This window comes from Vicugna pacos, chromosome 13, assembly GCF_048564905.1.
Source record: "Vicugna pacos chromosome 13, VicPac4, whole genome shotgun sequence".
In the NCBI taxonomy this organism is placed as follows: Eukaryota; Metazoa; Chordata; class Mammalia; order Artiodactyla; family Camelidae; genus Vicugna; species Vicugna pacos.
This window is the reverse complement of record NC_132999.1, coordinates 34,568,401-34,596,397: the sequence shown is the minus strand read 5'-3', so window position 1 is coordinate 34,596,397 and position 27,997 is coordinate 34,568,401. Positions and strand designations below refer to the sequence as shown.

At 34.1% G+C, this 27,997-nt stretch overlaps 1 protein-coding gene and 1 pseudogene across 3 annotated transcripts in view; both read right to left on the bottom strand.

Annotated features, from left to right (window-relative positions):
* TESK2 (testis associated actin remodelling kinase 2) overlaps nucleotides 1–27,997 on the bottom strand; it is a 105,396-nt gene that overhangs the window by 51,503 nt on the left and 25,896 nt on the right. For all 3 annotated transcript variants that reach the window (XM_072974541.1, XM_006200414.3, XM_031684189.2), the window contains one exon: nucleotides 10,676–10,797. In XM_072974541.1, coding sequence (XP_072830642.1) covers nucleotides 10,676–10,797 — 122 coding nt within the window. The remainder of the gene's footprint in view (nucleotides 1–10,675; nucleotides 10,798–27,997) is intronic.
* Nucleotides 8,313–9,066, bottom strand: LOC116283077 (large ribosomal subunit protein uL30-like; annotated as a pseudogene).

Sequence of the window (27,997 nt, the reverse complement as noted above, 5' to 3'; positions counted from 1 at the left end):
AGACAATTTGGGGTAAAATCAATATTCAGGAGAAACAAATCAAAACTCAGCATTTACATTATTATGACTGATTATAGTCACTACTAGGCCAAGTAGTGCATTATGATTACATTTTATTTCTTGCACAGTTTTTAAATGTTTTGCCCAATTTTTCATTTGCTTAGTTATTATACACCTACCACTAATTCCTCCCAAAGCCTCCAAGAGAATTCTTTTAGATATGAATTTCCACCCTGTCAAACACATCTGGAAATCTATGAACTCTTCCCTCAAATCCTACTCCCCAATCTCTCTCTTGGAGTTCTTGATCCTTCTACTCCAATTTGGACTACTTATTCTCTAGACTGTTGTCCAGGAGGCACCCTGGAACTTGCTATCACCCTTCTTCCTAGATCTTATGCCTTCCTTTTTATGTTTACTTTGTTGTTTTGTTTATTCCATTGTTTTGATGGGACACATCCTCTAGTAGCTGCATAAGAAAGGACACATGAGAGGCGAAGTTTTCAAAATCTTGTATGTCTGAAAATGTCTTTACTCTCATGCCTGACTTGTAGTTTGGTTGGATATAGAATTCTAAGTAGGAAATCATTTCCTTTCAGAAAGCACTGTTCCACTAGTATAGCTTCCAGAGCTGGTGTTGAGAAGTCTGATACCATTATAACTTTCAATCCTTTGTATGGCATCTGCTTTGTTATGTTTTGTTTCCCCTCTGTGGAAGTGCTCAGAATCTTATTTTTATTACCCATATACACTCTAGGGTGGGTCTTTTCTCATTCATTGTGCTGGGCATTTAGTAGGCCCTTTCAGTTTGCAGTTCATACCCTTCCATTGCAGAAAATGTTCTTGTATTAGTCAAAAAGAGACTTCCTGCATTGATCCTTTAATTTTTTTATCTTTTCTCTCGTATTTTCCATCTTTGATTTTTCCCTATTAGTGGATGATTTCCTCAGCTTTACCTCCTTGACCTTCTAGTCAAATGGTTTTATTTATCATATTTTTTTAATTTCCAAGAATCTTTGAGAATCTTTGTGGTTCTCTATTCCAATTTTACAGTATACTATTCTTTCATTGATGCAGTATCTTTAACCTCCTAGAAGGATATATACATACATATGTTTAGAAGATAATAATTCTAAGGTACTTTGGTGGTTACATTTTTATTTTTTCTTCTTTCACTTGGGGCTATTCAATTTCTCCAAATCCACCAATTTCCTGGCAGATAGTGGGGGTATGAGTGGGATGGGATGATTCTTACCTGCTTAGAGCCAAGTAATAGAAGAGGACTAGAAGTCTCAAGAACCTCAATATTCAGCATGCAGACTATCCCTCCACTTCCCTCTTCTCAGCATGGCATTCCTTCCCTATCTTCTGTCATGTTAGATGCTTACCTAGTATGAAGCATTTCTGGTTCAATTTTTTTTCCAAAAATAAAAACTCATCTCTTAGGTGGGTGAGATTTAATTGATTAGTTGCAATGAAAGGGGATGGTGACTTTTAGGCCCAGTTAACCCCTGAAAAGATTTTCAACTTTTCAGCCCTAGCCTAACATCCACCTTTAGTTCCAGAGCTGAACTGTTGGTTTTGTAGGTTTCTGTGACACAAACTGGCTTGCTTCTATCTGGTATCTGCTTCTATAGACACCCATTTTACAGGTACTGTAAATATAATGGTGAACAAGATAAAGTCCTACCCTCAGGGAGCTCACCCTATACTGAAGACTACAAATAATAAGCAAACAAATAAATGAACAAGATATTTTTGGAGATGATTAGAGCTATGAAGACAAAGCAGAATGAGGGGATAGTGATACTGGATCAGTCAACAAGGTCTGTTTGAGGGAGGAGATATCTTAGAAGCAGCATACCATATGATTCTGGGATAAAGACATTATAAGAAAAAGGAAAAATAAGTACAAAAGCTTTTAAGTGGGAAAGAGGTTGGTGTATTTAAGAAATAAAAAGGCCAGTAATTATGGGTGGTCAGGATGGTGTAAGCTAAAAGAAGTGATCAAAATAAGGTCAGAGACTCAGGCAGGTCAAATCATTTAAGGCCTTGTGCATCAAAACCCAGAGTTTGGATTTCATTTGAAGGGTGACAGAAAGTCATAGAAGCAAACACAGCAGGAGGGGATGGTATGATCTGATTTACCTTTTTAAAGTTCAGTCTGGCTATTGTGGGGCAAGAGGGGAATCTGGGAGATCAATTAGGAGGGCTGAACTAGGATGGTGGCTGTGGATGTAGCAAGGACATACTTAAAAAATAATGCTGAACCACCTGATGGCTTGAAGTAAGGTGTGAAGGAAAGATATTGAGATATTGACTCCTAAGCATTTTTGTTACTTTGGCCTAAGTAACAGATGAATAGCAATTCCATCTGCTGAGAGGTCTAGAAAGGAAAAATGAGGGTGGGGCAGGAAAATGATCAGCAGTGGTCCGTAATAGGCACTCAGTAAATGGCACTCATTGTTTATATTAAAAATCATCTTCTAGCATATGTCAGTTACATCTCAATAAATTTTTTTTAAATCATCTTCTTTCACTATCCACAGACAATGACATAAATAGTACCAAAGCTTATACCATATTTTATTTTATAAATTTTTTCTGGTTATATGAAATTAGAACTTAAACTCAATTACTGAATCACTCTATCTCAGTTCAGAGAAGAGAAAAAAATATTAAGACCCCCTTACCAATATGCTAGTATTATAAAATCTGCTTTGAGAGTTATATTGATACTTTTTGACCTAGTTACTCACTAGGATTACAATAATAAAATCAGAAAGATGCACTTTAAACACTTCTCATTTATTCTGGGCAACACACACATCCTGAGATAATATATTTTCTAAACTTGACCATTTAAAAATTATTCAGCATCAATTCAATGTGATTTCTAACCACTGATCTGGTCCATTTCCCTCTTTTAACAAAAGGAGAAACCAAAGCCCAGACATCACATAACTTGTCCAAGAGAACACAATTAGGAAATCATGAAGTTGTGTTAAGTGCATAAGAGGAATAGTCAAAGATAAAGCTGGAAAACAGATCAGACATTAACTGTCAGTCTAAAGAATTTTTGACTCAACTGTGAAATCAATGAGAGCCACAAAAGGTTTTTACCAAATAAGCTATACACCAGTAAAGACATATGAATGGCCAAGAGACCACTGAACAATGAAAAAATGCTCAATATCACTAATTATCAGAGAAATGCAAACCAAAACTATAATGAGGTATCACCTCACACCAGTCAGAATGGCCATCACTCAAAAGTCCAAACGATAAACGCTGGAGAGAGTGTGGAGAAAAGGGAACCCTCCTACACTGCTGGTGGGAATGTAGTTTGGTGCAATCATTATGGAAAACAGTATGGAGATTCCTCAAAAAACTAAAAATAGACTTGCCATATGATCCAGCAATCCCACTTCTGCATATATATCCAAAGAGACCTCTAATGAGAAAAGATACATGTACCTCAATGTTCATAGCAGGACTATATACAATAGCCAAGACATGGAAGCAACCTAAATGTCCATTGACAGATGACTGGATAAAGAAAGAAGTTGTGGTATATTTACACAATGGAATACTGCCATAAGAAAGAATAAAATAATGCCATCTGCAGCAACATGGATGGACCTAGAGATCATCATTCTAAGTGAAGTAAGCCAGAAAGAGAAAGAAAAATACCATATGATATCACTCACATGTGAAATCTTAAAAAAAAAAAAAGGGCACTACAAACTCACCTACAAAACAGAGACAGACTCTCAGACATAGTAAACAATCTTATGGTTACCAGGGAAAGGGGGTGGGAGGAGATAAATTTGGGAGTTTAGTATTTACAAATGTTAGCCACTATATATAAAAATAGATTTTAAAAAGTTTCTTTTGTACAGCACAGGGAACTATGCTCAATATCTTGTAATAACCTTTAATGGAAAAAAGTATGAAAATGAAAATATGTATGTATATGCAAGACTGGGACATTGTGCTGTATACCAGAAATTTATGCATTGTAATCGACTATACTTCAATTTTTTTAAAAAGGCAAGAAAGAAAGAAAGGAAAGAAAGGAAAGAAAGGAAAGAAAGGAAGAAAGGAAGGAAGGAAGGAAGGAAGGAAGGAAGGAAGAAAAGAAAGAAAGAAAGAAAGAAAGAAAGAAAGAAAGAAAGAAAGAAAGAAAGAAAGAAAGAAAGAGAGAAAGGGAAAGAAAGAAAAGAAAGAGAGAAAGAGAAAGAGAGAAAGAAAGAAAAGAAAGGAAAAGAAAAGCAAAGAAAAGAAAAAAGAAAAGGAAAGGAAAGAAAAAGAAAGAAGCTATACAATTAGAGCTATGTATAAGGAAAAGTGAAAGGCAGGGGTGGTGATGGAGTAGGGTGAGGGAAAAAGACAGGGAAAATAATTCACTCCAGGCAAAAGTGAAGGAGGACTGAACTGACAGATGCATAAGGGAAGTCTCTGAAGATTTAGAATGAAGACCTTAGCTTCTGATTAGAAGCAAAGAATAAAAGGAATAACTAAAGATGACTTTGGGATTTTCAAAATGGGTAACTGGAAAGACTGCTATCTTAATAACTGAGATTAGGAAAAACATCTTGCCATCTCCTCATAGTATTAGCTGATATTAGTCTGTTTCCTAGGTGTACAGTTTGCTTCCGAAGGAGATTATCTGGGAGACAACAGCCCTCTACTTCTGTAATCACCATGATATTACCTAGCACAGGGCTGGGCAAATATTTGGTGATTTGAAAGCATAGTCTTCATTTTAACAAAATGGCAGTCATATGGTTGCAAATGGATTTTGAAAGGGAGCTAAAACAATTCTGAACAAAAACTGGTAGATAGGAAAATAAATTCAGAATGTGGCCTAAATAAAAGCAAACATGAGAATGTGAACAAGGAGTAGAAAAGAAATATTAAATTTCTCATGGCGTGAAGAATAACAAAGAGGTATGAGAACAAATCTTGGTACAGGTCCTCAAAAACGCCATTTGGGAGTGGAAGTGAGCAGGGCATGGAATTGGGTTACGGATCTTGAGCATAAGACTTCCTGGCATAAACAACCTTATTCACAAGAGGCCCAAACAATCAGTCCCTGCACTCGACAAAGCACTTTATTGTTCTTTATTTTTTTTAACTGATAAGTTAGAGCAACTGATGATAAAATAACCAATCTTAACTGTATCCATGTATTTTTAAAAAATAGATACACACAAACAAAATATGCACACCTACTGCCTCTATGACTCACAAGGTTCACTCTTCCATCCAACTAGAAATCTTAGGAGGGAGAAAGATAAAAGGAAAAGAGGAAGTACGGAAGTTGGGGGTCAAGAAAAAGAGAGAAATAAAACTGCAAAAGTTTAGCTCACTCACTCCTGCTGGGCACAGAATAGCTGTGCCAGCAGAGGACCAAGCCATGCCCAAAGGATTAGATGCCTACCATCTGGCAGGTCATGCGGATAGCGTTCTTTCCCAAGTAGACCTTCCAAATCACTAAAGCAATGATTTTCAACTTTTTCTTTGTTTTTAAGTAAGAGATCCTTTCTTCAAAACTCTTATACAGAAATTCAATGTAAAACAGATAAAAAGTGGAGCTGCTCTGGCTGGATGAAGCAGAGATCAAAACCAAAAGCCTCACTACTCAGCAACCTCCCTCCTGGGGTCAGCCCCCGAGGAGGCATGTCTGGGAAAATCCTAGGGTTCCAAGAGATGGATTCTTTGCAAATTAAATCTCATAGTGTCAGTCTGAGGGAAAATTTTGGTTCATATTTCTCCTTCAGCTCCTGCACCTATAAAAGAAAACTTATAGTATTAACAGCTTAAAAACAGACTAAGAGCCATACCAACAAATAGTAACCCAAAAAAATGAATTACAAAAAAAAAAAAGTATTAACAGTAAATTTGTAAGACAAGTAGAAAAGCACTTAGGAAATAAAAATTCTTAGAGTTTTGAGAATGGAACAAAGTTATGCTTAGTTTGATATTAAAAGCAGCCTAGGGAAGTACAATAAATGCTTCTACTTCTATAGCACTCCTCTGGGTAACAAAAGCCAATAGGACTCTGCTTGCTCTAGGCAACTGGCAGGATAATTTCCTTTTGTTGTGTTCAAAATACATAATGAAAGTAAAGACATGAAAACATGAAAGATAAAAACAATTAGAAGCTTCTTTTAAAAAAGTAATCCACTTTCAGGCTTTTAAATGCAGTATATTTGAGACAGATGACTTATGCAGAACAAAAAGAATCACCAAAAAGAGTACAAACCCACCATGGCTAACAATAATTATAATAATTTTCATGTATTATATGCTTACTGTGGATTATAACAGCTCCATTCATTTTAAATACATTATCTCATTTTTTGGCTTACAGTGAAGATCAAGATAGAATTGACACTATCCTTTATATATTGGAAAACTTATCTGAAAACAAAGAATATTACTTATTGTAAGTTAAAAGGGAGGAGTGTGTCATTCCTGAGCAATGGGACCAAAAAGAGATAAGCTAATAAAGTAGATGAAGGAGACATCACACCACTACAATTCTAGGCTGGAACACAAATGTATTTAGTGAAACAAGAGCAAAGATGTACATGGCTCTAGCCCACGACTGTCCAATATAGGAGCCACTAATCTTCATGTGGCAATTTAAATCAAATCAAATAAAAAATTTAGTTCTTTGTTTGCACTAGCCACATTTCAATGCTCATTAGTCACATGTGGCTATTGGACAACATAGATAAAGGACACTTCCATTATTACAGAAATTTCTATTCAATAGCATTACTCTAGCAGAAAACCACCGAATGTATTAATTCAGCAGTAGACACTCAACAAATGTTTGATGGGTGAGTAAATGAATGATAAAAGACAGGCTGCAATGAGCCATTTAAAGAACTACCCAAAGGAAAAGAAACTAATAATAGCTAATATTTACTGGGCACTTAACACAAGCCAAGTACTGTTCCAGGTGCTTTATATGTACTAACTTGATCAATTCTCAATAACTTTGCAAATGTTAACCACTATATATAAAAATAGATAAAAAACAAATTTCTTCTGTTTAGCATAGGGAACTATATTCAATATCTTGTAATAAACTTTAATGAAAATGAATATATGTATACATATGCATGACTGGGACATTATGCTGTACACCAGAAATTGACACATTGTAACTGACTATACTTCAATTTTAAAAAATCCTCAATAACAACTCTATGAGGGATTTACTGTCATTACCCTCATTTCATAGAAGGGAAAACTAAGGATCTCAGAAGTTAAGAAACTTTCCCAAGATCCGGGATATGAATCCAGGCAACTTGACCTAGAATCTAAAGCCTTCATTTTTAATCATTATACTACACTATTCCACTTCTTATATAACAACTTTATTTTTAAATTTTGCTATGAAGGAATAAAATTTATTTAAAGTCAATCTTCCCATGCACTTACCAGTCAAGTTAGTAATGAAGAGAATAAGAAAATAAGTGGTGAAATAAGAAAGACTGGCAGGAAATACACCAAATGTTAATACTAGTTTGATCCTTAGGTGCTGAAATTAAGGGCAACTTTTAATTTCCTATTTTTGCTAATTCTATTTTCTAAGTGTCCCATAACATCATCTATGTGATGATGTATCACATCTGCAATAATAATAAAAACAATAAACACACTATTTTTTAAACAAGATGAAAATATAACCAGCCTAAAAATCCCTAAGCAGAACATCAAATCAAGACTCATCCATCTCACAATGTTGTAAATCAACCATACTTCAATTAAAGAAAAAAAAAGACTACTTTATCTCACTCTCAAACATTGTAGATGTCCCCTAACTGATCTCTTGGCCACCAGTCTCCCCAACACTAAACCATTCTGCATTTGCCATCAGTTACCCTCTGTCATCTAGTCCCTGCTCAGAAGCCAATCCACAGAGCATAATATATAATCTTCTTGGCTTTATGCAAAGCATTTCTGAATAATCTGGCCCAATTTTACCTTTCCACCTTTATCTACCAATACTATCCTATCAAATCCTCAGTTCTTCTAGGAGAAGCATGGTGGAGGGAGTCTAGACCTCAATCACAGACCTTGGCCAACACATAATCTCTTGGCCTCAGTTCCTTCTATGGAGAATAGTTGTAAAGATTAAATCTTTAAACAGATAAAACATCCAGAATACAATTAAGCCTTCAATAAATAGTGTGGTTTTCTCATTATTATTAGTCAAAAAAACTTTTTCAATCTGAAAGCAGTCACTGTTTATTAACTGACCAGATTACAAAAATAGTCATAGTAGATATTTAGTTCATCCTTCTAACAAGCCTATTGATCTGGTCTTCCCTATTGCCAGCATCTCCACCTTCCACAAAATGGGTGGTCTTTTTCTTCATTCCACCTCATGAAGAAGATAATCTGAAGGGCCACAGGAAGTTGTTTGCTTCTTCGAAGCATTTTCCAACAGTGCAGATCTCATAAATCAGATCTTCCATGTAGATAATGCCATATTTACCAAGAGATCAGGCAATGTGTTACCTGTCAGGGCAATTTGCTTCTGGTTGATTTTGCCATAACCACACCTGTAGATCAATTCATTTACTGACTTCAGGTTCAGTTACTCCCATGCAATATATGGTTCCACAATCCTTAGCATGTTAACTGGAGCCTTGCTGATCTTAACAAAGATGCCACTGAAAACCTGGCAAAGGCAAAGAAGCTGTAACATCTTTCAGATCTTTGGGCTCACACCACTGACCTCTGATCCTGATGACAAACGCCAATTTGGGTTCCACAGGTACCCACATGGCAACATAGAATTTGCTAGCTTTTCTTGCCAGGAATCCTAGCCATTCGAATCTCAGTTCTGTACATCTGCCTATATTCTTTGTGACAGTGTTTAGCTTCTTCATAGATAAGCTCCATCCTTAACTTTAGAAGCATATTTTGGGCAATCTTCTTTCCTAGGCAGTTGATCTTCAGCTCTGCAAAATTCCTTTGCCTTTTCTTAAGGGTTTCTGGCACAAAAGGAATGTTATTCTTCTCTTCTGCACTCTCCATAGCCAAATGGGTTTTTATTCACTGACTCCTCAAAAAGCTTTTCATTTTTACTTCTGTGCTTTGTTTATTACTATTTTGCTCCCTTCTGAGCTCCTTCCCTATTTTCTAAAATCCTACTAAAATTTAGGTTCCAGTTTGAGGCACCCTCCTCCAAGAAAACTTCACCGACTCCACCAAGATAATATGACCTCTCAGTCCTCTGAACTTCTATATCACTTGAGTTTACTCTATCCGAGTGGTGGTGTTCTAGCTGGTTTTATTAATTCTCTTTTCAAGTATGTTAAATCCTAGCTCTCCAGTTAGAGTGTAAATTCCTTGCTAGCAGACATTCCATTTCACATATACCTTTTTGGATGTCTGACACATCACTAGGCATATAATAGATGCTCAAAAAATATGTTAATCTGATTTGTGGGTAGGGAAAAAAGTCATCATAATAACTTGCTGAACATTTTTGTAGTGGACTAGGAAGCCAAGTAAGCAGTATAATCTAATTCCATAATCTTCTACCACTCATCACACATGTAAGTCACAATTAAGCTATATGACTTCTCTTTAGTGTAATACAAATATTAGCAATAAACAATCCTAAGTAAATAAGCACTTTTAACTTCTCAAACTGTCTTACACATATGCCCTACTTAAATATACACTGACTTAAATTTTCTTTTTTGGTTTCATATAGAAATGTACTCACCTCACTAAAAAGTCAAGATAATTAGAGCAAGAAAGATTCAGATACAGACACCCCTTGGTATCCACAGGGGATTGGTTCTAGGCCACCCCCACCCCCTATCACTGTGAAGATACAAAAATACATGGATGCTCAAGTCCCTTACATAAACTGGCATAGTATTTGCATATAACCTACACAGATGCACATGCTCCCATATACTTTAAATCATCTCTAGATTACTCGTAATACCTAATACAGTGTAAATACCATGTAAATGTTATAAATACAATTTAAATGCTCTGTAAATAGTTGCTGGGCACAACAAGTTCAAGTATTGCTTTTTGGAACTTTCTGGAATATTTTTCCCAAATATTTTCAACCTGTGGTTGGCTGAATAGACGCATCAGAATCTGCCAACAAAAAGGGCTGACTGTACTGATTACTAGAAAGTAATGATTATATAACCTTATTATACACACAGATAATTCTCCTTTAAAAAGGTGTACTATGTGCCCTCAAGTGGGTGCTAAAAGTTAATGGTAGATAGCTTGGGGGCATAATTTTACCTTTATTTTCACTGATTTAATTATGATTCCTCCTAAAGCAGTTTAAGAAAATTAAATAACCACTAAAATCTTTTCTTCTGGATAAATTACTAATTCAGCAACAGGAAAAAAAATGGTCCTTAAGAGCAGCTACTAAGAGTAAAGCAATTTGAGAGACAGAAGGAAGCTGCTTTATTAAATGCAGTAAATTACCAGAAAATTAAGTCTCAATGGGCAGAAAAAAATCTATAGCACAGCTAAATCTCAGCAAGACAGATTCAGCATGAAATCTTGAACCCATCTTTTCAGCTGTTAATACTATTCTAACAAGTCTCCAATAATGTTTCAGCTTTCTCACTGATCCCCAGAAGGAAAGAAAAACCATTACCTAAGGATGTTGGGGTGGGAGAGTCTATTCATGAGCTGCACTTCTTTCAGCATGTTTGCCCGGTTACTGCTCAACGTATTCATCTTAAGAGCCATCACCTGGCCAGAAGCTCGATGGCGCACCTAGAAAATAAAATGGAGCAAGAAAAGAGGCTGAAGGGCAACAGCTATATATGAGGTCAAAGTCTCCACATGTAGTACATGCCAAGATGTTTTAGTGCCAATTTAGATAAAATAGATATGGTAGGGGATGCTTTTGTATAGACTCTGATTACATTAGTGTCTTACTTCCGTTCACAAAGACAGATTTGGAATACCATCAAAGACCAAAGTTGTTTGTTGTTTCACATTATAGCTGGTAATTTCACATCTGGCTGGTAACACATTGTTAATAATATCTCAAGAAATCATGTCCTTTTTTTAATACCTCAGGAAAAATGGGGGAAATTTATTAGGCTGGTTTCTTATGGCCAACTTTGCTGAGTCTTAGGACACTAACAGGAAAAGGTCTCTTTTGTGGAATTTTAATTGTGCACAGAAAAGATACATGCATATACCTACACAACACTTAATGAACTATAAAACTGTCTTTATAGAACACTAAACCCGCATCCTCAAAATATCCCCCAAGCACCATAAATTATATATCTATAAGAAAAAAAGTATTGCATGTTAAATATAGAAAGAAGGCAGTGAATCTTTTGGAGCTAATATTGTAGTAACCCAACCCAAAGTACCTTATAATCAATTACCACACTCAAGTTAGATACAGAAAAAAACATGAGTCACACCACTCACACTCTTACCCATATGGACAAGTCTACTTTTAAAACATTCATCCACTGTAGAATTCAACCTATTTTACATGTAAAAATATTATTTTATAATTTCAGTGCACACTCCACAGGTTTCAAAAAAACAATACTTGCAAGAAAATTAACTATGTTTTCAGCCTCTAAATGTGGTCTTAGTAGTAACAAAATGAGACTATCAGAAAATATTTTGTCTTACCCAAAAGAAGCTCAATTATTTACTGAGATATATATTTCCTACTTAGAAATTATGATTGAGGCAGTAGAAAAATTTTGAAATAATAAGAACCTTACAACTTTCTTGTTAAAAATTTTTCATTTTTGCACAACAGGGACTTGCTATGCAAAAATGTCATCATTCTATGGATTTTCAGAGTATTATTTCAGTATGTTATAAATGCTTGACCAAGTGAAAATCCCAAAAGAAAATATGACAATCTACTTAATTCTTCAATCTTTAGGAATTCTTTGAAAAGACAATATCTCCAGAAGTTTAGCATATCTATTAACATAGGGCAGACATCACAGCTTATCTTAAAATTCAAAGAAACAATGTTTCAGAGTGGCCAGACAGAAGAAGGGGAAGGAAGAAGCAAAACACTTAGAGCCACAGGAACCCTGATCAGAAGAACTGAGGCAGGACACTGGCTGTCTCTCCCTCTTCTAGATCACTTAGTGAGATTTGGAACCCAACTCTCTTACTAGTGCATCAATGATTCTGTTGTCATGCACCTCGTGATTGATGAAAGAGAAGTGGCTTTCCTTTTCAGATCCTGCATGGATAAGTTAAAAGAGACATTTATATACAAAGAACACACTGACAGTATTTTTCCAACTCTATTTACAGAAGATATCTGTGTTTTAATAAGGGCTCCCCATTCTGAAAGTCATTCTTCCTTTTTTTTTTTTTTCCATCATCTGAAAGCTATCACTCTTAATTTTCTAAAAAAATGCTTGCTTTTAAGAAAGTTTGTTTAATCCCAGTTTGGTCACTTGGAATACCTATCTTTCTTTTGGCTCTTCAATAACCACCTGGCAACTACTTAAGAAAATTTGATAGGAAAACAATGTGTGAAATTTAGGGATTAAAAATCTGTTTCAAACTAATCATAAAAAACCTCATACTTCATTAAACAAGTGGACAAGAAGATGAACATGTTCATAACATTGTATTTTGTCTTTCATCTGCATAAAATATTTTTCTTCTTTCTTCTAGCCCCTCAAGTTCTACTTATCTTTTAAGGGCACACTCAAATATCCCCTTCCTCTCTGAAGCCTTCCTTAACTCTCTCTATTTTTGGTTTCCTTCTTTGTACTGCCTCAGAACAACTTTCAGAACACCAGTATACCACTCATCACAGATTTCTGTACATAAATATCTCCTTACTAGGCTATAAAGCATCTTAAGGCCAGAATCTATATTGTATTAATCTTTGTCTTGCAGTGCGTAGAAGCCCTATCAGAAAACAATGGCAATAACAGTTAGCTAAATGATACTTCTAACACAATTTCTAAAGGCCAGTGAATCATTTACTCATCCAGGGGATTTCTTGCCAGACATTCATGTAAACAAACAACCTATTTATTATTACCTAAGCTTGGATTCTACCTCCATTTTATATAAAAACAGAGTCATACTGCATGGTTTTAATATACACTGAATTTACTAGGAATGCAACTACCTGTAAATTGAGGAAAAATTGTTTTGTTGAGAACATCTTTAAGAACTGGTCAACAGTTCAGAAAATCAGACCACCAATGGCAGTGCTGCTCCTGCGATATGAATCCAAACACAATGAATATATGTATATTCATGTATGACTGAAGCATTGTGCTGTACACCAGAAATCGACACAACACTGTAAACTGACTATACCTCAAAAAATAATAATAAAAAAAGAAAATTGAAAAAAATGTTATAGTAGCTAAGTTTATACCACTTGCTATTATACTAGGTTCTGCTGGATAACTGCTTTATATATATTAACTCAGTTAATCCTAGAAATAATTCTATAAGGCAAGTATTATCAATATCCCTCATTTTATAGCTATGGAAACTGAGGCAAGGAGAGATTAAATGACTTTTCCAAGACCATACATCTAATAAATAGCAGAGCCAGTATTTGAACCCAGATAATACAAAGAACATTGGGCCTGATAGGGTTGAAAACAACTAGTCTAAAGAAAAGAGCATTGCATGCACACTATATAATAATGATTCTGTCAAGAAATAATAATGATCTGGTATGTATCTAAAAACATGGCCTTATAATATGTCAAATAAAAACTTACAAAATACAGGGCAAATTTAACCAATCCAGAAACTTCATAGGATATTTTAACATACCTCTCAGAAACTAAAAGCTCAAGCAGATAAGAAATGAGTACGGATATGGAACATTTTAATAACAAAACTGAGATACTTGATTTAATTTTGTCCCAACAAAGATTGGTTTTGTTCATTTTAATTTTTTTAAGTATACATAAAAAATTTACCAAAATGCATAGGTACTACATCATAAAGGAATTCTCAAAAAAAATTCAAAGAATCAATGTGGTTGAATCACACTCTCAGACCACTATGTAATAAAATTAAAAATCAACAATAAAGAGATAATTAAAAATAAGCATAGTGGACAATCCTAATTGTTTACCCGACATCTATTTTTCCCCTTTTCTTGACTGACAGAACCTTCATTAGGAGGCATCGTGCTTAATAAAAGCATTCAATCTGGCTAACTTTCTTGCAGCTGGGGTGGCCAGATGACACAGTCCTAGTAAGGAGATGTACGTGGGGATTACTTGGTGGGGAATTTTGGAAATGCTGACATTTTCCCAATAAAATTGTCTTTTTTATAACCTGAAGCAAAGATGTGGTGCTTGTATCAAGAATAGCTATCCTGTAGCCAAAACTACAAAAGCCACACACTAAAGAGAAAAAGACAGAGGAAACCTGGACTGTTGATGACCTCAAACAGTTGTACAGCATAGGAATTTCTCAAGATTTCCTGAAAAAAATTAAACTCTTATTTGAATAAGCCACCGGGTTCAGGTTTCTGTAACATCCTGCCAAAGACAATGCTAACAAATTTGCTAAAGATTAAAAATAAATGATTTAGAGTTCAACTAAAGATACTAGGGGAAAAAGAAAGTATAATAATAAATATAAAAGCAAAAATTATGAAATAGAAAATGAAGAAACAATAAAAAGGTATAACAAACAAAAAGCTGATTTGGGGCAGAGAAAAAACTAATAAAATAAAGAAACATATCTCTGTATCTTTCACTTTCTGGTCCCTGCCTACCTTTCTAGATCCATCACAGGCTTGCCATTTCTTTCCATGCACCTAAGCAGACTTGAACCAAACCCAATTTCTCAACATTCCTAGAATATTCCTCTGTGCCTCCACACATGCTTTACCTCCTGCTTGAAATGCCCTTTCCCTGCGTGTCCATCCAACAAGCTCGTTCTTCTCCTCCAAGAAAACTCAAGGGTGATCTCCTCTGGGAAGCCTTCTCTGACCCCTTCAAACAAGGTTTATACTGTTGCCCTATATTATATTCCTTAGCACCCTAAGCTTAGGTTGACACACTTAGAAACTATATGTTGAGCAACTTCAGGCTTTTGCTAAAGGCTCTATTTTAACAAATATTGTATTTTAAATGCACTTCCTCTTTTCTACCTTAAGCAAAGAAACCTTTTAGGGTGGAATTTTATTTGTCTCTCTATTCCTACCACCTACTCAATGTCCTACACCTAATGGATGTTAACTAAATATCTGCTGAGTAAATAAATGAATAAGATTGCAAATAATTGCAATGTTTATTACATGCTAGAACAGAAGTATCAATAGAGTGCTCTGAGACTACAAAGGGGAAGCAACCAACACTCTTGCTTTCCTCACTGCAAAAATAATACACTCTAGAATCAGCTTTTTATAATATCTTTCACATGTCTTCACATACATCATTTACAGAAACACTTCTACGTACTGAGTGATCCAATTTGTACGTACAACTTGTATGCTTCCAGTTTTTATTTTTCCAGCTGGATAATCAATTAAGGTGAAGGATCTTGGGAGCTACTTCTGCATAGCAACGTGCATACAGTAAAATTTTCTCTACCTGATATATTATCCCTTGATGTCACCTGCTGCTGAGCTTAGCCCACAGAGAAATCCACAAAATCCTTTACTAATTAACAGCCCAACTTTCCATATCAGCTCTGCAGGAAATATTAAATGTACTGAATATGGCTACAATCATACACTATTGTGTATGATCCTTAATTATACATGTGATACAAATAGAAAGTCTCCTTTGAAACACATCACTTCATGCACCTGAAAACACTGGCTCTCTCCATGAGAGCCCCCTCCCTGTAACCCCCTGTACCTCAAAGAGTTTGCAAAACCAGATAAATGCAACAAGGAAAACAAAAGGAAATTTAGCAACAGGCAGTTTTGACAGATAATAAGGATATGCAACAAAAACCATTTCCAAGGTGCAGAGCCCTAAGAAGCACTGGGCTGCTATCATCCTCTTTCTCCCGGGCTTTTTGATGCTAAACACCTTTAAAAAGGGTGGTGGGAGATGGGAAAGGAAGTTTTTTCCTCTTTATTCTCTCTTTTGTAAATCTCTGTAATACAGTGTCAGCCCCTTGGAATTTATATTTGGTAGATTTGGCAGCTTCCCTGATCTTTAGGAACCTGTCTCTAACTGCTGCTTATCTCACTTTTTTCTCCACATCCTCCCCAAGTAAAGGTACTTCTGAAAGTTTGATCCTTGATGCTCTAGTCTTCTCTGTCCATACTCTTTTCGTTGACTGTTTCTGACATTGAAAACATTCTCTAATAGTTAAAAATGTGCTCAATTCCTATTTAACACTGCTTTCATGCCAGAGTAATATTGTATAATTAAGGATTTTCTCTACATTCATTTTCCCTTAATTCCATTCTTGATACTGAAGGTTATCTTAATTCTCTAAATACATGGGACAGTTTAATTCTGAAACGGCTGGTTTGATATGAGACAGACAAGCATACACACACATAAACATTCCACACAAATCTTGATCATGGATGTTTTGGAGGTGAGGGTGGTTCAGATCACTCCCAGAACTAGCTTCTTTGTTCCCTAAACGGCTTTGCTACAAACTGGCATCTCAGTCAGAGCAAAAACCCTCAAAACTGGTAATATGAGAAATACCTAATAGACTTTCTCCTAACCTTCCCCCCTCCCTAGGTAGAACATGTACCACCTCACAACATCCTCACTGTCCAATTCTTAGTCATCTTATAAAAGCTGCCTTATAATCCTCCAAGACTATAAAGCTTAACTCTTTTCTGACACCGTGATTATTAAAACATGCAGGCATTATATCTTGTTAGGACAGAATCACATGCAGTATTGATGAAAACAGCTTTATAGTGAGGTCTCAGAAAGGCATATAGAGAAGAACAAATACAACCATGAAATAAAATACAGACAATTTGAGAAAAACCCTTGAGTACTTGTAGATTAAGGCTGCAACAATGATCACATTTAAAAAAGAAAAGATACACTCTCGAGTAAATTTCACAAGTTATAGTTTGAGAAACTAAAAAGTTACAGTCAGTTGGGGACTGAGACCACTGCAGCAACACTAACAACACTGAAATCCTTTGATGTCGCTTAGTGCTGAGCTTACTTAGCAGACAAAGCTACCAGAGACCACAAAGCCTTGACTTCCCCAAGCACAAAGATAAAACATCCCAGAACAAAATAACACTCACATACTAAACCATTCCCTTTACTTTAAAGTTTGCATGACAAACTCCATGTGCACTAAATAATAAATGTATAACTATGAATGTGAATAAATCAATTTTTCAGTACCAAGCAGATGGCAGGTATCTGGTTCTTTTCATTTATAAGTTTATTGTTTCTTATAGCTTAGAATTTCCAGATATAGTGCTGTCAATTTAGGAGAATATACCAGGGGGAGAAAGTAGGAACTTAAGCCTCTGTCTTATCTTATATAACTCATTACATAATTGCCAAACAAACTTAACTCTTTAAGATATCTGTGTATAAATATAGTCATATTTCAGAAATGTAGCATAAATAGATAAAAATCAATCAATAAATGAATCTATTTCTTATATACCAAATCAAGATTAGATATAGTATTTCATTGATCAATTAGAAAGATAAGAATTCAAATCCTAGCTGTATCATTTACTTGTTATGATATATTTGGCAAGATATTAAACATTTTTAGTCCCAGTCTCCTCATTTACACAGTGAAAGTGTAACTATTTATAGGATTGTGGTAGTAATTTTAAAAGATAATGTATATGAGTTCTTAATGCAGTGCTTATCACAAAGAACTCAATAGATCTTAACTGAATATATAAAAGAAATAATAACTAGCCTTTACATAGGATGTATTATGTGCTAGGTATTATTCTAAGTAATTTATATAGACTAGCTCATTATATCTTCTCAACAGCTCCATAAAGTAGATATTATTATTATCTCCATTTTGCAGATGAGGAAACAAAGACACAAAAAGTCAAGTAACTTGCCCAAGATCAGAAAGTTAATAAGTGGTTCAAACCAAGGCAGCCTAGATTCAGTCTCTCTGCTATGTTGCCTTTCAATGTATTTTTATAATGTATATATGGGTTTTTTTTTCCTTCATGCAACAAATATTTAGTGAGTGCCCTCTATGTGGCAGTGCACTAGGTACTAAAGATACAAAGATGAGAAACACAGGGAGTTTTGATCTAACAGAGAAAGGCAAACACATAAACAAAAATATATCATTGCTCTGATAAAGTCTGTACACTGTATATAGGAGGCACAAAGAAGGAACATTCAATCACGCTATGAAAAATACAATAATGGTAAGAAAAGAAGGCATCTGATTTCAACCTTCAAAAATGAAGTCACATCTAAAAAATGGTGAGCTGACCTAAGATCAAATTTGAACTGTTGTGTAAAACTGAAATTAAGAAAAATTCAAAAAATTTAAAAGATACTATTTGCTTGATGGACTAGGAATTGTACAACATGATGTGTATATTTGATATGATCCTTCCAACACTACAAGTTGGGCAGAACTACCATGTGATCAAGCAATTCCACTCCTGGGTATATATCCAAAGAAAATGAAAACACTAATTCAAATGAATACATGCAGCCCAATGTTCACAGCAGCTTTGTTTACAATACCCAACATATGGCAGCAACATAAGTGTCCATCAACAGACTATGAATAAAGAAGATGTGTTTTATATATTATACATATATATAATATGTATACACACACACACAAACACACACAATGGATTACTATTCAGCCATAAAAAAACAATGAAATTTTTGCCATCTGAAACAACATGGATGGAACTGGAGGGTATCATGCTTAGTGAAATAAGTCAGACAGACAAAGACAAATACTATATGTTATTTATATGTGGAACCTAAAAAAAATAAACCACCTAGTGAATATAACAGAAAAGAAACAGACTCATGGGCATAGAGAACAAACTAGTGGTTATCAGTGGGGAAAAGGAAGGGGGAAGCACAATACAGGGGTAGGCAATTAAGAGGTACAACCTACTATTTATAAAATAAATAAGCTACAAGGATATCTTGCACAGTACAGAATATGGCCAATTTTTGTAAGTATAAGTAGAGTATAATCTATAAAAACTTTGAATCACTACGTCGTACACATGAAATTAATATAATATTGTAAATCAATTATTATCTCAACTTAAGAAAACACAATGAGATACTGCTTCACACCCACTAGAGCAGTTATAATAATAAAATATTTAAAAACAAAAGACAGAACAAGTGTTCGTGAGGTTGTACGGAAACTGGAACCCTTATATGTTGCTGGTGGGAATGCAAAATGATGCAGCCACTGTGGAAAACAATTTGGTAGTACCTCAAAAAGTAAAACAGAATTACTGTATGACCCAGTAATTTCACTTCTAGGTATATACTCAAAAGAACTGAAAACAGGTTCTCAAACAAATAGTTGTACACAAATGTTCACAGCTGCACTATTCACAAAAGCCAAAAGATGGAAACAATACAAACGCCTATGAACAAGTGAATATATAAACAAAATGTGGTATATCCATACATTGGGACATTACTGGGCCATAAAAAGGAATGAAGTACTGATACATGTTATAACATGGATCAATGTTAAAAAAATTATGCTAAGTAAAAGAAGTCAGCCATAAAGATCACATATTGGATGATTCCATTTATATGAAATGTCCAGAATAGGAAAAACCAAAGAGACATCAAGTAGAATAGTGGTTGCCTGGAGATAGGGAAAGGGAGGAATAGGAAGTGACTATTAATAAGTACAGGGTTTCTTTTTAGGATGATAAAAATATTTTTAAACTAGACAGCAGTGATGGATGTGTAACTTGTAAATATACCAAGAGCCTTTGAATTGTATATTTTAAAAAGGAGCATTTTATCATATGTGAATTATTTCTCAGTAAAGCTCTTATTAAAAAGAAAAAAATTGCATTGGTAATTTTTCTAGAATGGGATTCCAGGTTTTACAGGTTTCACAATACATACTAAAATACAGAGTTATCTCCTGGGGTGATATGGGTACTTCAGGTATCTCAGGAGACTGGAACAATCATTTTCCTAGAAATCCTCCTTCCAATTATATTCCCAAACAAAACAAGGACTAGTATTAAAAGAAATTGAGATCCTTCTACTGTATCCCAGCAGGAGCACTCTTAATTTGAAACACTGAACAAGTTGTCAGTCACCACTGCACTGGGGCTGGATAGATTTTTCCACTTGTCAGAGGGTGACAGGGGGCCACTGGCTCATTTGGTTTTACATTCTTTTCTCTTACTTTACAAATGTACACACAAACAAACGTATGTCACCTCCACTTACACATTCATCAGTTCTTCTCTAAATAGATTTCACTAACATACAAAATATTCCAAGTCATTTTCCAAGGAACAGTGAAATTACCCTAATCTGTTTTATAGTTTCTTTTAAATATGAAAAAGTAAAGATTAACAATCAAAGGACATGATTTGAAGCTCACAAATGGTTTTAAATGTAAATCCAACCTATTTTGTTTCTAAAAGTATATTCTTCCTAAATTCAGTAACAGATGTTATAAAATACTTTTCTCTTTTCTAATGCTTTTAGGCCAGGGATTTATAACTTCGATACTATTAACATTTAAGGTCAGATAACTCTTTGCTGTGGAGCGCTGTCCTGTGCACTGTAGAGTATCAGTGACACTCCTGGCTTCTACCCACTAGATGCCAGTAGCACACCCTACACAGTTGTGACAACCAAAAACATCTTCAGACAGTGCTAAATATCCCTCAGTTGGGGCAAAAATGACCCCAGCTGAGGACCACTGCCCTAGTCCACCAGTCCAAATTATATCCTAACAGAGCAAACTAGCTAAACTCATCATTAACCTTAAAAACAAATAAATATGCTTTTGTGAAATACAGTAGCTGAATACATCCAAAAGAGGAGGTTTCTTTGTTTTGTGGTTTTTAATAAATCAATTTCTGGAATTATTATAAAACCAATATTTTAAATATATTTTTAAGTATTCATATATATTCCCAACATACAGTAGGGAAAACAAAGAACTATACTTCTCTACTAATAACTTCAGATTTTTTTTATACATACCTTTCCCAGAACACAAAAGTACCAGTTTTTCTATCTCTGTCCCTCTCTGTCTTTTTCTCTCCTCATCATCAATAATCATACAAGTATTGAAAGGGAAATTTATTTTAAAATTTTCTACTTTCTATGATGGTAAGCTGTAGAATACTGATAAATTAATTGCAACCTAAAATACACGTTATCCAATAACAGTTCAAACTTTTTTGAGGTCCTAAGAGATTTACAATCCATAAAGACAGCCCAAGTTTAACCGATAAAATTACCAGGTTGGTTAATTTAAGAAATGTGCTGTACCTTTGAAAGTCACAATCTAAAGGAGCCCAAGTTCCTCTCAAACCAACTGTTGAAAAAGATTTTTTTTTTTTACAGCTATACAACTAAACAGGATTGCTTAAGGGGAGGTACTATTTAAAAATAATTTTTGGTAAGGAAAACAACAAATTATTCTAATTATAATTCATGGGGCTACTGACCCACACAATGTACAATAACTATCATGAGGATTTTGATAGTCATGGTTTTCCACCCTTTATAAAATACAGCCCAACAGTCTTCATTACTTACCTAAAGCCAGGCTTCAAAACTAAATGAAGAATAGTATAAACTGAATAGATAACATAACTAAAGTCTGTTTTTCAGGCTGAATGACCAGAGGGTCCCAAAGCCTAAAACTGAATTATTTTAAAGGAATACAAATAAGCTGCATAAATCTACTTTCCTAAATGTGAAATCATCCATCAACCAGTTTTCTTTTGCTTGCTATCTAAGGAAACTGTAAGTCCTTAAGCTACCTGTGTAATTTGTACCTCCCACATCAGAAGTCAAATGTTTCCTTTTATTGCCACTGATACACTTTTTATTTAACCTGACTTTTAAAGCTCTGTAATCATCTGTACTTTGTAATCAAAGATAAAAATTAACCATCACATTGCAATGCACTATGGAGTTACTAGGCCAGGCGTTGGCAAACTTTTCCTGTAAAGGGTCAGACAGTAAATATCTTGGGCTTTGAGGTCATACGGTCTCTATTTTAACTACTCCACTCTATCATTGTAGCACAAAGCAGCCACAGAATATACATTAACAAATGAGTGTGCACGTGTTCCAATAAAACTTTATTTACAAAAACAAGTGGCAGGCTAGATTGGTCCAAAGGCTCTAGTTTGCCAAATCCTGTATCAGACTATTACATGTAAGAAAAAATAAAAAGATTTACTCCTCCCTTTCCCAATGGCAATATTCTCAGCATAAAATTTAACTACTTTCTAAAATACTATAAAATACAATTAGCTAGCTTTCTCCTATTTAGTAGTAGGCATTCATGTGGGATATGACCTTACTACCTTAAGTGAGGAATAAGAGCCAACTAGGAGAATCAGGTTTGAGATTTATTCTTTAACACTGTACAAAAAGCCTGAGCCAAGAAATTAAAATAAAACTCTTAGGATCAGATCCAGAGCCTATATGATCCCAGTAGAGAAAGGTGAGACCATTGTTTTGGGACACTCAGACAACCGAGAGAACTCCAAAGCAAAACCTTCCCCCTTAAAGATAGACTTTTGATTAAAAAAAATTATAAATCACAGAAGAAATGAAAAAATGAAAAACCATGAAAAAAAGAAAAAAACAGCAGAGAAAACAGCCGCACTATCCACACTCCAAGAGTTGCAACTAATCTGAAAGGGACTTTTGAGTTTGTACATGTGATTTTAAAACTAAATTCTATTAAAATTAACAAAATTAGATGTTTAAAGAAAAGCAAGAATAGGATATTTGAAAACAAAAGAAGTTATTTAAGAAAAACAAATGGGGGGGTGGCTATAGCTCAGTGGTAGAGCACATGTTTAGAATGCACAAGGTCCTGGGTTCAATCCCCAGTACCTCCATTAAAAACAAAAAACAAATAGGAAGTCTAGAAAAGAAAAATATAGCAATTGAAATAAAGAATTTCAATGGCTATTTCAACAATACAGTGGACCCCAAATGAAAAGTAAGTAAATAGGAAAATAGGCTGAGAATCACCCCTCCAAAAAAAGGACAAGAAGGCAAAGAAATGAAAAATTAAGAGACATGAAAGATAATGGGATCTTAAGAGACCAGAGAAAAGAGCATTATTTTAAAAGATAAAATGGCCAAGAATTTTCTAGAATTTAAGACAGACATGAGTTCTTAAACTGAAGGAATAAGCCACATCCTAAGCAAAATGAATATAAATAAACCAATTCCTTAGACCAGTATAATCAACACTATAGAACAAAGAAGAAAAAAGATAATTCTAGCTAACAAAAAAGACTGATTAACTAAGTAGGAGTTACAACCAGACTAAGAATTAACTTATCAGCAACAACAAAGGTGAGTCCAAAAAAGAGGAAACAAAAAAAAAAAAAAAAAAAAAAGGAAGAGTGGTTTCAAAGTGCTGAGGAAAATAACTATTGTCCTACATTCTATACTCATTAAATTACCATTTAAGTTTATTCAATACAAAGATAGAAGTAATCACAATAAATGTAAACAGCTTATAATCTGTCTCTTTATGGGTAAATTTAATTCTGGATAAAAAATTAAATATAAAACTGTTTCATGGGACACACATAAAAAAATATACTACCACAGACAATAAAAATAGAGATGGAAAAAGACATACTGGGAAAATAATAACCAAAACAACAGACAAATGTATACAATGAGGATGAAGGTACGCAATATTGATGTCAGATGAAATAGAAATCAAAGCTAAAAGCTACAATGGGATAAAAATAAAAAACCAACATTTATAAAATATGCAACCCATCTATAGTGTACAATCCAATAATAAACATGAGCTTCTATTAATATCTACCTTACAAAGCTGGCCTATAATCAAATAACACACTAATAGAAACACAAGGAGAAATCTATAAATACATTAGGAAATATTAACAGACTTTTTCCAAAGAAATAGATCAGTTAGACCAAAATAAATAAGACCGTATAACATTTGAATTACACAATACAAAAGCTTGATCTAATAGAGATATATAGAATTTTATGCAAAGGGACAAAACAGAGAATTCATCTTTGTTTCAAACACATTTGCAGCATTCAGAAAAATCTGGACCATGTATTACACCAAAACACAACCTAAATATACTTTAAAAGGCAGACTTCACATAGGCCATTCTCTCTGAGCATGATGCACTAAAATTAGAAATTAAATATCAAGTAATTACTAAAAAAAAAACACACCTCACCATGTGAAAATTTTAAAACCTCATTCTTAGACTAAAAAGGAAATCAAACCAAATTACATTTAGAAATGATGAGAACACATAAAAACCTGTGATATGGCCAAATCAAGAGGAAACTTTAAAGCTTAAATGCATGTATTAGAAAATAAGGAATACTGGGAAAACAGATAAGAAGAAAATTCAAGAAGGCAGAGAAAGAACAAAATAGATCTAGTAAGAAAGTAAACAGAATAAGGTAATAAAGATATAAGTAGAAAATAGTGAACCATAACACACACACAACTGAAGATAATCAGCAGAATCAAAGGTAATTATCTGACTGTCAGGTTCTGCCCAGGGTGGAGTTATCAGCAGGTGGCAAACACAGGGTCAAACTACCCTAGGATAGGTACAGGGGTAGGACTAAGAGACTTCACAGCTGTCTCCCCAGGCCCCAGAATCCTTTATTTCTTAAGCCTTCAGTTTATCAACAAACATCAGCTGATTTTTTTTTAAGGCAAATCCTTTGAAAGGAAGCCTAAAATAAATTTGTGTTCAGTTTGATTTTAAAAATGGAAAGAAGAAGACACAAATAAACTATATTAGAGGAAGGAGACAGATATAAATGCCAATTACACAAATTCCAATTAGGTTTGGGTGTAAATAACAGAGGTATAAAAAAATTTTTTTTTAAGGAGGGAGAGGCACACCTCAGCTTTACTGAAACTAATTATAAAAGTAAAATAATTAAAACAGTGTTCTACTGGTCCAAGAATAATCAGACAGAGCAATGAACAGAATAAAAACCTCAGAAAGAGACATAGGTATATAGATATAGATATAGATAATAGATATAGATATAGATACAGATACAGAAAGGGATAGAGATAGTATTTTGAATTAATAGGGAAAACTACAATAACTAACATTTATGGAGCATTAGCTATTGTTTATGTTATTTACTTCTTGCAGTAGCCCTAGAAGGCATGGACTTATAATAATAATAAATTACTCATTTATTACAATCAAGGGAATGAAGTTTAGGTGCAGTCACTTCCCAGCCTGAAGACACAGAGGTCCACATTTTAAAAGGCTTAAATAAGAAGGAAAATACATGTCATATCAATTATATACCATCTTTATGCCTATAAATCTGAAAATGTAGATAAGATTAATTATACCTTAAGAAAATAAAATTAACAAAAATTACTTAAATGGGAGAAAATTTGAAAAGACTAACAACGAATTTTTGAAAAAGTACTAAATAACTTATTTCTTCAAGACCCCAAACCCAGATGGTTTTAGAGGAAAGTTCTAAAATTTCATGAAGTTCCTATGTAATGTGAACTACACCACAGTATAAGAAAAAAAAACTGGAAGGCTTCCTAACCCCTTCTATGAAGATAGCACAATTATAATAGCAAAACTGAACAGAATATGAGAAGAACTATAGGCCAATCTCTCTTATGAATATAAATTCTGAATAATATATTAGCAAATCAAATCCAGTGGTGTATGAAAGAGTACATCATAAGCAAATATTCTTTATCCCAGGAATGCTTTGTTAAACAATAGAGTTTAGTATTCACATTTTCTACAAATGAAAAGAGAAAAACTATTTTATCACTGTAACAGATATGAAAAATGTTTTTGATAAGCTTCAATAATTTTTTCTGACAAAAATCCTCATTAAGAAATAAAAAAGAACCTTCTCAGTTTAATTTACCCATGTAAAAAGATATATATCCCCAACATCATATTAAAAAATATAAAATAAACATTCTGGTAAGATAGAACATGGTAACACTGCCTGCAATCCTTAACTGCCTCTATTCAACATCATATTGTATATCAATGCAATGACACACTCAAAAACAGTTGTTAAAAAAAGAAAAATAAGGATGGAACATAAATTTTTGGTGGTGAGCATGCTGTAGTGCATACAGAAAAAGAAATACAATGTTGTATACATGAAGCTTAGATAATGTTATAAACCAGTGTTACCTCAATAAAAAATTAAAAAAGACAATACAAGACATAGAACTATTATTGTTTGCAAGTGATATGAGTATCTACTTAGAAAATCTTTGGACATCAACTGACCAACCACTAACAATCTGTTATAACTAAAATGAGATTTTGGCAAGGAGGCTAGATATAACATTAACATACGTAAATCAATGGCTTTCCTACAAACCATTAATAACCAATTAGGAGAAGGCAATGGAAAATATGAATCCAATCACAATAGCAACACTAAAAATATCTAGGACTAAGCACAGCAGAAAAGGTGTAAGATCTGTATTAATAAAAACAATAAAATGTTTTATTAATAAAAAATTAATAAAACTTGACAGAGGCTCACTTGATCAGTTAGGAATACATTTGATGGAAAGTAAGGATATCTGTTTGACCACAACTTAAATAAAAATAAGGGTTATCTTCCTCATATAACAAAAAGCACAGAGGTAGGCAGTTGTTTGAGCTACTCCATGGTGTCAGAAATGGCTCCTCTACAATTCTCAGACTTTTCCTCATTCTGTCAGTGTCATAATCACCAGATGACTACTGCAGTTCCAAGGCAGGAAGAAGAGAAAAGAAAATCACCAGTCCCACTTTTCCATTGTCAGGAAAAGCAAACTCTTTCCCACAGTCCCAACAGATTTCCATTTACAATGTTCATGTGGCCACCTCTAGCTACAAGGAAGCTGGGAAAGTAACTCACCTATGTCTGCTTACTGCCTTGAACAAAATGGAGGGTTCTAATGGAAAGAATTCTATTGCCAGTATCCAAAACATATTGACCACAGACATAAAAGATCTAAATAGAGAAACATACCATGTTTCTGGAAAACATGATTCACTATGTTAAAGATGTCAATTCTCCACAGATTGATTCTAAAATTAATATATTTCCAATAAAAATTCCAGAGAAGTTTTCATGAAATTTAACTGATTTTAAAATTATACTTAAGATCTATTTAAGAGTACCCAATGTGACTTAGAAGAACTTTTTAAAACAAAATGGTATGGCAGAGAAATAGACAGATTTAAACAATGGAATAGAATAGTGTTCAGAAAAAGATTTGTGCCTAAGAGTTTGTTTTAGTTTCTCTCTTGATTTAATAGAATACTTAGTACAAGTTTAATTAAATAATTATATATACACATACACACACTGAAAAGTTCCAAAGAACCTTGCCCAGTTCCTACCACCCCTCTCCATAAGTAACTACTAGTCTTACTTTCTCTTATGTTTCTTTTATGATTACAGAATCAAATACTTTTCTCTTTTAACAAAATGAAGCATATCAAATACAATACTCTGAACCTTGCTTTTTTTTCCCCTTCCAGTTTTACTGTGATATAACTGACATAAAGCACTGTATAACTTAAAGGTGTACAGCATAATGATTTGACTTACATACATCATGAAATGATTACCACAATAAGTTTAGACCACATCCATCATCTCATACAGACACATACTTTTAAAAATAGAAAAAAAAAATTCTTCCTTGTGAGAACTTTTAGAATTTTCTTTCTTGACAACTTTCACATATAAACATACAGCAATATTAATTATATTTATCATGAACATTACATCCC